This window comes from Octopus sinensis, linkage group LG11 (assembly GCF_006345805.1).
Source record: "Octopus sinensis linkage group LG11, ASM634580v1, whole genome shotgun sequence".
NCBI lineage: Eukaryota > Metazoa > Mollusca > Cephalopoda > Octopoda > Octopodidae > Octopus > Octopus sinensis.
Genome location: NC_043007.1, coordinates 863,530 through 879,023, shown reverse-complemented (window position 1 = coordinate 879,023; position 15,494 = coordinate 863,530). Strand labels below are relative to the sequence as shown.

Here is a 15,494-nt window from a genome sequence, read left to right as displayed (position 1 = left end):
GCCCATCGTGTATGTGTCCACCTTCACCACTTAACAACCAGTGTTGGTGTGTTTACATCTCAGTAACTTAGTGGTTTGGCAAAAGAGACCAATAGAATAAATACCAGGCTTCAAAAGAAAAAAAAAACAAGGTTCTGGGGTCAATTCATCCAACTAAAAATTCAAGGTGGTGCCCCAGCATGGCCACATCAAATGACTGAAACAAGTTAAAAGATATGTATGTAGAATATTTTTATTCCCAAAATCCTTTCTAGGCACAGACATGGCTGTGAGGTTAAGATGTTCACTTTGCAGCCATGTGGTTGCAGGTTCAGTCCCACTGCTTGGCACTTTGGGCAAGGATCTTCTACAACTGCCTGGGGCCAACAATGCTTTGAAAATGAATCTAACAGACAGAAACAGGATGGAAGCCTGTCATTATATATTTGTGTGCGTCTTTGTGTTTGCCCCTGGCAACCAGTGTTGGTTTGTCTACATCCTCGTAACTTAGCAGTTCAGTAGAAGAGAACGATAGAATAAGTACCCAACTAGAAATTTACTAGGGGGGTCGATTAGTTCAACTGACCCCACAAATGCAGTGTCCCAATGACTAAAACAAGTGAAAGATAAAATAAAAGATATGAATTTTAAAATAATACTAAAAGACAAACAGAGACAAAAAAAAATGGTTGTGTGGTTTAACCCCTTCTTTACCATATTTCTGGTGAAATACACTCCCTTTTTTTTTCAATTAATTTTGAAAATAAAAAAAAAAACATCAAAATAACCCTGACATTCAGGTGAGGTTTGAAACTGTTGGTTTGTTTTATGTCCCTGTAATTTAGCAGTTTGACAAAAAGGGTCCAACAAAGTAGCGGACTTTAAAATAAGTAATTAAGTACTTGGGAGTGGGAATGACTGACTGACTAAAATCTTCGAGACTGGAACCCCCATAATGGTTGAAGCCCGAGGACTGAAACAAAGCAAATAAAGGAATAAACATTCTTTTAAGGGCACAGGCATGGCTGTGAGGTAAGAGTTTTGCTCCCCAATCACACGGTTCCAGGTTTGGTCCCACTGTGTGGCACCTTGGGCAAGTGTCTTCTACTGTAGTGCCAAGTCAGCCAAAGCCTGATGAGTGGATTTGATAGGCGGAAACTGAAAGAAGCTTATGTGTGTGTATGCTTGCATCCCCCCTTACAATCACTTGACAACTGCTGTTGGTTTGTTTACATCCCTGTAACTTAGTGGTTCAGCAAAAATTTTTAGAAAGTACCAGATTTAAAAAAAAAAAAAAATGCATTGGGAGTCAATTTACTCAACTAAACCCCTTTAAGTCAGTGCCCCAGCATGGCTGCAGTCTAATGAGTGAAGCAAGTAAATGATAGAAGATACAGAATGTTGGAGAAACCATTCTTTGTGGCCACAGACACACACACACACACAGAAACCATGATTGAAAAGTGTGACTTCAGAAACGAAAATAGATAAATGAAGGGACAAGGCAACAACCTACAATTAACATTCTGAAGACACTGCCAATTTAATACAAATTGCCTGCTCTGAACATCTTAATCAAACGAACAAAGCGTTCTGTAATTAATTCAGATCTCTCAAAGAATTCCACTTTATTTTTTAATTGAACTTTCCAAAACCAAATTCACAAGAAATTGTGTAAAAATAATTATCACTAATACAGCTAATTCTAATTAATTCCAATTACCAACAATTGCATTATTGCTCAAGTTAATGATTCAATATTTATCACCAACAAGAACAGACTATTTTGGGCCGAAAGAACTGACTATAATAGCATTATCCTGTTGCAAAGAACAGAAAAATTTCCGAGTTTTTGAGCTCAAAAAGAAAACATTTTACATAGGAGCTGAAATTAGTTGACATTCTACAAATTCAAAAATTAAATTTTTCCTGATTTGCTATGCTAGCATAGGTTACATGAATATATTATTGGTGCAACAGCTTTGCAGCTAGATGCCCTTTCTGTTTCAAGAAGAAGGCCTCTTTTTCCATGCAGCCTTGAAAGTACAGAACCAGCAAATGATTTGCTTGTCAGAGGAAATGACAGCAATGATATCAATCATAGTCTTGGGAAGCACAAATGTAAATAAACACATAGACATCATCATGGTTTAACGTCCACCTTCCATTCATTCCGTACAGTGGGACTGAACCCAAAACCACATGGTTATGAAATGAACTTAACCAATAGGCGCAAGAGTGGCTGTGTGGTAAGTAGCTTGCCTACCAACCACATGGTTCTGGGTTCAGTCCTACTGTGTGGCACTTTGGGCAAGTGTCTTCTACTATAGCCTTGGGCCAAACAAAGCCTTGTGAGTGGATTTGGTAGACGGAAACTGAAAGAAGCCTGTCATGTGTGCTTGGGCTTGTCCCCCCACCATCGCTTGACAACCGATGTTGGTGTGTTTACATCCTCGTGACTTAGCAGTTCAGCAAAAGAGACCAGTAGAATAAGTACTGGGCTTACAAAGAATAAGTCCTGGGGAGGGTCGATTTGTTTGACTAAAAGAGGTGCTCCAGCATGGCCACAGTCAAATAACTATAACAAACAAAAGTATACAACCATATTCTACACCGAGATACTTGTACAATTTATGACCAGTTAAATGTAACATTCTACAACCAACAGTTATGTAATTACTGCAATCATCCCTGGTGTATTACTGCTATTACATTTAATGACCTCTCCTCAACTTCAGTGATAACTATTCAGTCATTAACAAGAGACACACCATACCAGTAAGAGATATTATGGAGAAAATGACTCCAGTCTCCAAGAACGGTCAGACTAACTAAATGGAATCCCCATCACAACTTCCTGATATTATTTCTCCAAGAATTATTCACATTCACCGATTACCACTATTCACTGTTTTAGTGAGAACCTCCTGTTTATACATTCATAATGTCATTACATATAATAGAGAGAACCGGTAGTATAGAAGTTTGGGGTTTATCCCAAACCATATCAATCTCAAATACTCTGTTTTATGTTGAAACCAGCCACATCCAGCCTCTCACACCTACCTTACAATTTCATTTTTAAACATTGTTAACAATGTTTTGGCTGGTATATCCTCCAGCCTTCATCAGGTGTCTTGGGGAAATTTCGAACCTGGGTTCTCATTCCTAAGGTATTTTTCGATATTATTATTACTATTATTATTATTATTATTAACAACATCAAATGAGGACTTAGGAATGAGAACCCAAGTTCGAAATTTCCCCCAAGACACCTGATGAGGGCTGGAGGGTATATCAGCTGAAACCTTGTGTTAACAACAAACAAGATGAGGACAAATATCCATCAAATGTAAATAATGTACATAATTCCTCATCTCTTAAATACAGAACTATATAAGATAATATATGTTTAATTCAAAACAACGTAAATATAAGCATTACATTTGACAGAGTTATCTGAATGCTATAAAGGGTTAATTTCAATTCAAACCTTTTAAATGAGGTTTAAATCAGTAATCCATAAACCCGCAAACCAATTCTATCCTTTCACTAAATCAATCAACAGGATTTACAAAATCGCAACTGGAATCCTGTTCTTTGGAAATTCACTGATTTAATAACCTCCATCAATTTCTTCGGATATCCATGATGAATTCCGTTCAACTTCTATCCATTTCTATTCCCCAGACTGAACTCCCTCGAGATGCCATCACAACCAATATCCAAACTGATAAATAATAGTTGTCAATTTAAGCAACAGACCCGGCTTTAATATTCCTCATCACAACTTACCTATAATCCATAAACAAATGGCTTATAACCACGAGTAGATATTTAACACAGCTTGGAATTACCACTTAATTAAATCACGCTTTACGTAAGGAAAATCGACAACGGAAATAACTATGCTTTGTTTTTAAGAATCTTACCACTGTAGCACCAGAAAAGACAAAAGAGGAGAGAGGAATAATCAATACAACGTTCTCAGAGAACATAAATATCTAAATTTGAATAACAGCCACAGCACGGAAGACCTACAGTAGCTGTTTAAAAACACACAACTCAACTTCACTTAAACATTTATCATCTGGTGTCAGTGACCAGGTCACAGTTAGCGTGATGAGAATTTTGACATCAAACAATAAATGTTTAAATGAAGTTAAGCCTTTGTGTGCTACTGAATGGCTAATAGGCATCTTCTCTGCTGTGATTGTTTTGGGTTCCAAACAGTCTCCGATCAAATTACTTACCAGGCAAATACATCAAAATTTGAATATAGATATCTTAATTTATAAAAACCTTTTTATTTCTGCAACCATAGAAAAATAGGATGTGGCTGTGTGGTAAGTAGCTTGTTTACCAACCACATGATTCTGGGTTCAGTCCCACTGCGTGGCACCTTGGGCAAGTGTCTTCTACTATAGCCACGGGCCAACCAAAGCCTTGTGAGTGGATTTGGTAGACAGAAACTGAAAGAAGCCCATTGTATATATATATACATACATATGTATATGTGAGTGTGTATGTTTGTGAGTCTGTGTTTGTCCCCCCAACATCGTTTGACAACCGATGCTGGTGTGTTTACATCATCGTAACTTAGCGGTTCAGCAAAAGAGACTGATAGAATAAATACTAAGCTTACAAAGAATAAGTCCTGAGGTTGATTTGCTCGACTAAAGGCAGTGCTCCAGCATGGCCAGTCAAATTACTGAAACAAGTAAAAGAGTAAAAAAGAGTAAACAAGTATTCTTTTATGTTTCGGGTTTTCTTTTTTTCAATGGCCATGCTGGAGTAAAAGCATGAAAGTTTTAATCGATCAAATCAACCCGTGCTTGGTACGTACTTATTCTAGGTTTTTTACTAAATGTTGTTACAGGGACGTAAACAAACCAACTTAACAAATCCCGGTATTAGTAGAATTTATTTGATGCAGTCATTAACATAAGCACAAAAACCATGACATAGTTTAAATCCGAGGTGGACTTTACCTCTCTTTCTTCCAGCATTGATAAAATAAATCATCAAGCATATACTGAGATCAACATAACGAACTAAGCCCCTCTCCTCAAAATCATTAGCCTTATTCTCTTATATTAGAAATATAGGTCAGTCAGCAATTTTTCACAAACTCCACCAAATTAATTCCAGCGCATGAAGGCATTTCACAAAAACTTGTTACTTTAAAATCTACAAATTGAAGTGACAAATACAATTTATTTTTATCAAATCATTCTTAAAAGAAATGCTAACAAAATGGGATTTTTCCCCCTTGTTTTCTTTGCGAGAAGTGGGGAGGGGTAAACAGTGAAGGAGAATTCTAATTTAATGCCATTATCCAAGTTGCAAGGTATGTATTTAAAATTTGAATGTTTTGACAGAAATGCTACAAAATGTACTTTAAATAATCTTGAGTATTTTGTATAAAAACATCAAAACGGCATACAATAAAATAATTATAATCATTAACTTAATTAATGCCATAAATTAAGGAGGTTAATCAATACCATCAATGCTCATATTTGCTGGTACTTTATTTTATCAACCTCGGGGAGACAACAGTACTGCTGACTTCAAGATTTGAACCGTGAACAAAGAATCACAACAAATACCACGGGGCATTCTGTCTGCCACTCTAACAACTCTTCCAACTCGCCACCTTACAATAAAACATCATCATCATCTAACAGAACAGAAATCAAGAGATTCAGACGAAATGCCCCAAATAAGGGTCAATTATGTATCAGATTAGGGAATGCGATTGATATAAGACCCATTATCTAATGCAATTAACCCTTCTCTCGACAACCCCATCCTTACATTCATTTACTCTTTTACTTGTTTCAGTCATTTGACTGCGGCCATGCTGGAGCACCGCCTTTAGTCAAGCAAATCGACCCCGGGACTTATTCTTTTGGTACTTATTCTATCGGTTTTTTTTTTTTGCCGAACCGCTAAGTAATGGGGACGTAAACACACCAGCATCGGTTGTCAAGCAATGCTAGAGGGACAAACACAGACACATACACACACATACATATATACATATATACGACAGGCTTCTTTCAGTTTCCGTCTACCAAATCCACTCACAAGGCTTTGGTCGGCCCGAGGCTATAGCAGAAGACACTTGCCCAAGGTGCCACGCAGTGGGACTGAACCCAGAACCATGTGGTTGGTAGGCAAGCTACTTACCACACAGCCACTCCTGCGCCTATTTCTATATTTTTAATTTTATTCCTGTATATATCAATCAATAATTTGCTATTTATATACAAAAAAAAACTTAAGCCTGTTATTATTATTATAAACATACATCATTTTTATCATCACAAAACATTCATAATGAAAATGTTAAACGACAAAAAAAAAAAACTCCTAAATTTAGTTTCCCATTAAAAAGGCAGATATTTAAACCATCTCGTTTAAACCAAAGCAAATACAAGAGCAATTAATTTAAACATTTCAAATGAGCATTCATCATGTAGCCATGTGGCACCCATTTTATGTTTGCTTGCTTGGTTGGTTGGTTGTTTGTTTTTGTTTTGTTTTGTTTTTTTGCTTTTTTTATATTTGTAACACATCAACCTTGAATAGACAAAGCAAACAGAGATGAACCATCAGGTTTCATTATATTTCACCACATTTCCATGAAGCCTTCCTTTCTATCAAATTTAGTCAAATTACACACACACACACACACACACAAAAAAAAATTTATGATTAGAAAAAAAGAATGATTTTAGCTTATTTTTGGAAATTATCTTCCTCAAAGTTAGAATAACTTTCAATATGGAAATGTCAGTTTTAAAAAAAATTTTTTTTTTTTAAATAAATAAATGAAGTTCATTTCAGACATCGGCAAAGAGGAAAATCCCACTCCTTTTAATGTCTACAAATGACAAGTGTTTAGAAATTACAAACAATTCGCAAACCTGACATGAATTCAGAAAGAGGAAGACACAGCTCTGAACTAACCCACCACATCAGGTTTTTTTAGGAAGTGGGTTTTTTTGGGGGGTTGCGTTTCGAAATGAAAGAAAAATAATTCACAAGTTTTATACATACAAGACAGCATAGATTTAACAACGGCAACAATAATCCAATAATCCCAATAACAAAAGTGGGGCTCAATGAAAGAATGCCTGGAAAGTTAAGCCAAGCAGGGAGAAAGGATAAGAAAAAAAAATTGAATTATGTATACACGTGTGTGTGTGTGTGTATACACTAATACAAAAATACTTCCACTTACATATACAGACATGCATATACATACACACATGCTATATATATAATAACAAAATAATAAATAAAACATGCGTATATACATACATATATGTACATACCTACATCTATATGTATATATACATGCATATATGGGTGTTTTCGTCTCTCATTGTGTTCTACGTTTTTTTGGTGTCCTGTACCCATATATGCATGTATATATACATATAGATGTAGGTATGTACATATATGTATGTACATATGCATGTTTTATTTATTATTTTGCTATTATATGATTGAACGCCACGCATCCACTTCCAAGTATGCTATATATTATATATATATATGTATATATATGTATGTATGTATTGAATAATTTAGTAGATAAATAAATCTGAACGAGTCCACTTACATGCCAGCATACACAAACGAGATAGTGATCCAAAGCTACAAGTGGCTACTGTAATAGCAGCAGTAGCAGTGGTGATGGCAGCAGTGGCAGTGGTGGTGGTCGTGGTGGGGAGACCTCATGAATGTCCTGAGCAATACCATAAGTAGTTACTGAATAATAAGAACATCTAATTGGAAGGTGGAAAAGGGGAGGGGGAGGGGCGAGAACTAAGAGTGTGGTGGGGAACAAGAGAGACAGAAAGAGAGAGAGAGAGAGAGAGAGATTAACTCTACTAAACTTACTATGACTAAGTTGTTAGCTAACATCCTTGAAACTGCACAAGTGACTAGTTTCAGAAGTGGTTAACAACCTTTTCACAAACATTTTTCAATGATATAAAATATATAAAACAAACAAAAAAAAATTTTTTTTTATGCAAGTAAAACAAACTCATTAACAAAAACAATAGCAAATAACGAATATATAAAATATGTGCACTTTCTAAACAACAGCAGGACTGCTTCCTCATCACTAATTTTCAAAAGAGTGGCACCTTGGGCAAGTGTCTTCTATTATAAAATAAGGGTGGTGGGTTGTGGTGATTAAACAATGTCTTGTGAGTAAAATTTGAGAGATGAAAAATGTATTGGAGCCCGTCACGTGTGTGTGTGTGTGTGTGTGTGTGTGTGTGTGTGTGTGTGTGTGTGTGTGTGTGTGTGTGTGTGTATATATATATATATATACACCAGCAGTATAGCCCAGCGTTGCTCGGGCTTGTTTTCTTTTCGACCCTTTAGAAATGGAATTTTGAAAAGTAAAAAAATTTGCATTATGTAGCTTGTTATTGTCTTTAAGTGAACATTTTTCTGGTTGAAATACACTGAAAAATGGCGACACAGCAGTAAAAAGAAAATCATAAAAAATAGGGATTTTCATACAAAAAAAAGCACCTTTTTGATGTAAATAATTTTTGGTGTTAACATGGTCCGATTTGAATTTTATCTTCTACTCAAGGAAGAGCAAACCTTCTTCTATCATACTCTCAATTTTGGTCAACTTGTGCTGCAGGGTCTCAGAGGAGATAGTGTTAATTGAAGGCTACCAAACCTGCCGTACACAGACAACTTCAGCTTTATATATATATTGTATTGCTAGTTTTTTTTTTATGTCAAGTTGTAAAAACAATTTGCTATGAAACTGAAGGAGTGTTCAGTACATTTAAGTATTATTTTACTATCTGATGTAGACAAGCAAGCCAAAAACTTCAAAGTCACTCTCAACCTTTTCCTTGTTAAAGTTAACAATCATAAATAAATAAATGCATATATTCATACATGTGTAATAAACTGAGATTATTTAAGGCTAGAAGAGAAGCTGCATGGCGCAGTGGTTAGAGCGCCGAGCTTACGGTTGTGAGCTCAAATCCCAGACCGGACTGCATGTTGTGTTCTTGAGCAAGACACTTTATTTCACGTTGCTCCAGTTCACTCAGCTGAAGAAACAAGTTGCGACGTCACAGGTGCCATGCTCTATCGGCCCCTTTGCCTTTCCCTTGGGTAACACTGGCAGCGTGGAGAGGGGAGGCCAGTATGCATGGGTGACTGCTGGTCTTCCATAAACAACCTTGCCCAGACTTGTGCCTGGAAGGGTAACTTTCTAGGTGCAATCCCATGGTCTGTGTCGTGATCGAAGGGGGTCTCAGATTGAAGGCTAGTTTATGAATAACTGTGGAAGACTTACGGAGGAAAGGGTCAAATTTGAAGTTAACGGATGAATTGATGGATGTATGGATGGAGGGAACAGAGAAAGGGATAGATGTGTGTGTGCATACACACACATGAATATATTTGGGTGTGGTAATTAGGGGTCAATAAAAGTAAAAGGAATCAATGTATCTAACTCCTACAAAACAATGTCCCCATCATGGCTGCAGTCCCATGATTGCAATCAAAGGGGTAATAGAATACAGGTAGAATTAAGGGATTTTACATTTAAAAATACTATGATGGAATCTTTTCACAAAACTGGCATTTCACTTTTATTATTCGTGAATTGAAATTTTATTCGCTATTTAGATTTTAAAAATAAACATTTTAAATTAACACAAGCAACTTGATACCTGATATTAATCACAGTTAAACATGCATTCATCACACTACACTACACAGGTAAGATATTGCTGACATGTAGGTCATATGACTTGGTAAGTTGCTTTTCAATAATTCAATGCTTTTGCAAGTGTCAATTTTCAAGCCTACTTAACACATTCAATAACATACCATCAGCTTAGTGACCGTCTCATTACTGATTTGGTAAGTTCAGTAAAAATTTGTTTTACCGAGGAGGTTAAGTAAGACTGAAACACATACACAATTGTCTCCCATATAACTGTTTTAATGTCAACTTTCCCATGCTCACATGGGTTGGACTGAGTTTGTTAAAGTAGACTTTCTATGGCTGGATTGGCACGTAAAAAGCACCATCTGAGCGTGGCCGATACTAGTGGCTAGCTGACTAGTCCCGTGCCGGTGGCATGTAAAAAGTACCATTCGAGTGTGGTCATTACCAGTGCCGCCTGACTAGCCCTCATGTCGGTGGCACATAAAAAGCACCCACTACACTCTCGGAGTGGTCGGCATTAGGAAGGGCATCCAGCTGTAGAAACTTTGCCAGATTGAATTGGAGCCTGGTGCAGCCATCTGGTTTGCCAGCCCTCAGTCAAACCGTCCAACCCATGCCAGCATGGAAAGCTGACATTAAATAACAATGATGATGAACTGGACCAGTTTTTTTTTGGGGGGGGGAAAGAAGGCAGCAATATAGTTACGGTAACCCCAGTGCATTACTGGAGTATTTTTTTATTGACCAAGCATAGAGAAGAAAGATACCACCCAGTTCAATGAGGTTTGAACTCTACACTGATGAATATAAATGAAAATCTGTAAATTACACTTCTTTGAGAATCCTGACTAGAATTTATAGTCCTGGAAAATACACGTTTAAGAGAAAAGTAGGGCCTGCAATAACACATCCTAAAGAAATGGAAATTGACTTCCATGCTGGTGGCACGTAAAAAGTGCCAACCGATCATGGCTGTTGCCAGCCTTGTCTGGCCCATGTGCCAGTGGCACGTAAAAAGCACCCACTACACTCACAGAATGGTTGGTGTTAGGAAGGGCATCCAGCTGTAGAAACACTGCCAGATAGATCAGACTGGAGACTGGTGCAGCCTCCTGGCTTCCCAGACCCCAGTCGAACCGTCCAACCCACGCTAGCATGGAAAACGGACGTTAAACGATGATGATGATGACAGGATCAATACAGATAAGAGATATAGAACAACATGTTAACATGTTTCATAGCCTAATGTAAGCAAAATCGTTTCTAGATTATCAATGCAGAGTGCAATGTGTCACAGAGTGAAGAGCAAATATCAAAAATATTTGATTTTCTTCAGGAATAAATAATTCATCAATGGATTTTTTTTTTCTTTTAGAACAGCTTGTATACTGGAAAAGGTTTCATGGGGATATAGTAGTAATTTCCATCTCTTAGCAGTCGATTGGCGCTGTATCAAATTTTTCTTTTTCCAACAGATCTCGTACCGCCTTTCCATTCGCCTATGAATTAATACGGTTCTACTTACAAGCTGCCATCATCCATTCCAATCAAAGTCATCTTTTAACAGTCAAATCCAATACGTAAGCTTACGTCTATCTGTGCAACAAAGATTTATCCTATCAATATAACTTTCAGAAATGCTTTATAATTCTTGTACTTCTTTTTGGTATGCTGCTAGTTTAAAAAGCCGTATTTTTTGGAAAAAATCATGCGTTCTTAGATAGACCAGTTGGTAACAAAGTCATCGATAAATCCTTCAAAAGAGTTTAGGAAAATAAAACAGAATACAAAAGCATAGGAATTAAAATCACCAGTCTCTTGAAGTTTTGCGATCATCAATATCCATCAGTTCTAGATTTCAGACCAAAGTAGAGAACGAAATCTCCCAGGAGTGCAAGCAGGAAAGTAAAACAGCTAGAATCTGCTAGAACCAAGAATCTAATCTCTCTGTGTGTGTGTGTGTGTGTGTGGTGTGTGTGTGTGTGTGTGTGTGTGTGTGTGTGTGTGTGTGTATAATAATAATGATGATGATGATGATAATAATAATAATAATAAAATTATGTACACCATTTGTGCTTTAGAAAATGTTTTGGTTTTTTTTTGGTGAGGGGGGAGACAAAAATAGTAATCCAATTGAAGATTTTCTTATTTATCAAAAGACGTTGGGTAGGCTTTTGGAGACAGCACAAATGCATATATATCATCACCATCATCATCATTTAACGTCCGCTTTCCATGCTAGCATGGGTTGGACGATTTGACTGAGGTCTGGCGAACCAGACTCCAATCTGATCTGGCAGAGTTTCTACAGCTGGATGCCCTTCCTAATGCCAACCACTCTAAGAGTGAGACGAGGTGTTCAACCCCTCAAAGAGGGCAGGAACTTCAAAGAACTGACTAAAAACTTGACAACTGGTTCAATTCATGTCAGAAAATGATTATCATACACACACACACACACACACATCAACCAGACTATCAGATATTGCTAGACACTGCTGGTCACAAATGCACACACCCTTGCATTGTTCTCACTGGCTGGATGGTCAGGCCAACTTTCCTTCAGAACAGAGGGCCAGGGTCCATCACAGAGTTAGCCATTTACAGCTGAGAGAAACGAAGCCATGTGAAATGAAGTGTTTTGCTTAAGGACACAATGCCAAACTCAGAACTGAAACCACAACCTTGCTATTGTGAATGTAACACCCTAAACACTGTGGGAACATGCCTCCACATATCTACATCTGTTTTAATAAATATCTACAGGCATGGTTGTGTGGCTAAGAAATTCACTTTGCAATCATATTCCCAGGTTCAATCCCACTGCACACCACCTTGAGCAACTACCTTCTACTATAAATCCCTCGTGAGTGAATCTGGTAGACAGAAACAACATGGAAGCCCATCATATCAGTGTGTGTGTGTATATATAGATATATATATATAATAAATAAATAAAACATATGCATATATACATACATATATGTACGTACCTACCTCTACATGTATATATACATGCATACATGGGTACAGGACACCAAAAAAACGTCAAACACAATGAGAAACAAAAACATAAACACAAAACCAAGGAAATGGACATTTTTTTAAAACAACGAAAAAATAGAGAACAGGACATACAAAACAAGGAAAAATTCCCCTTCTTCAGTCGCCTTAATTTCATCTACTCCACGTTTCAAAGGTCAAGGCGATACATGACTTCAATGAAATTTTCCTTCCCGCGAAAATCAAATTAAATAAAATTTGAGATTTTTTTTGCGGAGGGGTAAAAATGGTAACAAAAACAGGACAGTAACGACAGTACAAAATATAAACCGTAAAAGACAGGACAGAGAATAACAGTAACACAAACTTTGACTACACAACACTTTAACAATGGATAGATCCTTGCACGGGATCAAATTACCACAAACACACAGGGAAGACATCTAATATAAAACCTCTGGCCAAAATCTTGAGCATATCCAGCCATGAACCCCATTCAAGTTTTAGTAAATGCTGCCATTTTTAAGGGTCCAGACCACAAGATATACCTCGTCACCACACAGGTTGCACTCCTTGAATGTTCAAGGTAGCTTTCAGTCAGCCAATTAGAAAGTCCTGTTTGCTCTGGACTGGTCTGGGCATTTAGTGGGCCGCTGTAAAGCAGCCTTGTCCAGACAGGAGCAAAGTGAAGTGTATATAAGCCAAGGACATAGGAAAAAAAATAAATTAAAAAGAAAAACAGTTTTAACAGAAAATCTTCATAGACAAAGACATTTAATAAAGAATTCTTCTTCGAAAAGTTAAATACAAATAATACACAGGAGACGTAGTGTACAATAGCTCCAAGTAGGACACCAACTTGTAGCAGACACACTACAAGTACAGGATATATTGTTTTTAATAATGAATAAAACTGATCATCGATTAGACAAATACCTAGAAAACCTATACACACACACACACACACACACACATATATATATTACATACATATACACACAAATACATGTATGAGTGTGTGTGTGTATATATTTATATCTATATATTTTTTGGTAAATTTTAAAGCTTCTAAACAATATTCAATAATAATGCAAAATGTATAATATACCAAATTAGATCTGGTTTCTAATTCATAAAGACTCACCCTTGAGTAATCTAGACTTTAAGATAAAATACACAGACAATTCACTTTACATATCTTATTTTGGTGGTGATTGTCTTTCATTCCCATGTGAACACAAATGAATTTATCGATTACTCACTGACAGAATGAATGATTTCTTTCACATTCTTTTTTGTTTTCTTTCCCCTTTCTCTCTCTCTCTCTCTTTATAAAAATAAATGCATTTTGATATTTCCCTATTGTCACGGTTTGTCTATTACACAGCACTTCCCAGATCACAGAACAGCTCTCAGTTTCATGGCAAACTCGGTAGATCTATTGATCTGAGTGCAAACATGCTATTTGAAGAATGTGTCGTTCTTAGCTAGTTAGCTTAATCTGCCGTGTTTATTTCTGAACTAATCATAGCACCAACAGATTACTGTCCCTCCCTCCTCTCTTATATCCAAAACTTGCATAGCACCATTGACATTCACAATCATGTAATGGTGTCAATAACTTTGAATCAGCCATTAACTAACAGGGAACTTTTACTAAAATGCAACGAAAAAATTATATTTGAGGAATGGGACAAGTCTCACTGCAAACTTCCCAAAAGAAATATATTCATTACTAGCAGTATAGCCCAGTGCTGTTCGGGTTTGTTTCGACCCATTAGAATTGGAAAAGTAAAAATTTTGCATTATGTAGCTTGTTATTCTCTTTAAGTGAACATTTTTCTGGTTGAAATACACTGAAAAATGGCGACACAGCAGTAAAAAAAATCGTAAGAAATAGGGATTTTCATAGAAAAAAACACCTTTTTGATGTCAATAATTTTTGGTGTTAACATGGTCTGGTTTGAATTTTTTCTTCTACTGAAGGAAGAGCAAGCCTTCTTCTATCATACTCTCAATTTTGGTCAACTTGTACCACAGGGTCTCGGAAGAGATAGTGTTAGTTGAAGGCTACCAAATCTGCCACACACAGACAACTTCAGCCTTATATATAGAGATTAACACCAGATAACTGTATAACAGACAGGATTAGTTAAGTTTTTATGCCAGCATGGGTTAGATGAATATATACTAAGGCAGGTTTTACTGCCAGATGCCCTTGTTGTTGACCCTCACCTATTCTTTAATAAAAGTACAGAACTACTGAATTATTTTTCAACAGTTTGTAAATTTCCATTCAGTGATGCACAGAATATGAACTAGGCACAGTTCATATTGAGTGGCTGGGTGATGAGTAGCTTGCTTACCGACCACATGGTCCTGGGTTCAGTCCCACTGCATGGCACCATGGGCAAGTGTCTTTTACTATAGCCTCGAGCCAACCAAAGCCTTGTGAGTGGATTTGGTAGACGGAAACTGGAAGAAGCCAGTCATATATATATATATATATATATATATATATATAATATATATATATATATATATATATATATATATATATATATGTATGTATGTGTGTGTATGTATATGTTTGTCCCCTTGAACATCACTTGACAACCAATGTTGGTGTGTTTACGTCCCCGTAACTTAGCGGTTCAGCAAAAGAGACCAATAAAATAAGTACTAGGCTTACAAAGAATAAGTCCTGGGGTCGATTTGCTTGACTAAAGGTGGTGCTCCAGCATGGCCACAGTCAAATGACTCAAACAAGTAAAAG

General features: G+C 36.7%; 1 protein-coding gene across 9 annotated transcripts in view; it reads right to left on the bottom strand.

The window, feature by feature from the left end:
- Nucleotides 1-15,494, bottom strand: part of LOC115216993 (SRSF protein kinase 2) — a 187,761-nt gene that overhangs the window by 118,745 nt on the left and 53,522 nt on the right. Inside the window, exon 1 of one of the 9 annotated variants that reach the window (XM_036507013.1) lies at nt 7,612-7,640. The exons of 6 other annotated variants lie outside the window; for them this stretch is intronic. In XM_036507013.1, coding sequence (XP_036362906.1) covers nt 7,612-7,625 — 14 coding nt within the window. In that variant the 5' untranslated portion in view covers nt 7,626-7,640. Of the gene's footprint in view, nt 1-7,611; nt 7,641-15,494 lie in introns of those variants that run through there. 2 more of the 9 variants (XM_029786505.1, XM_029786501.2) reach the window with 2 other exon arrangements.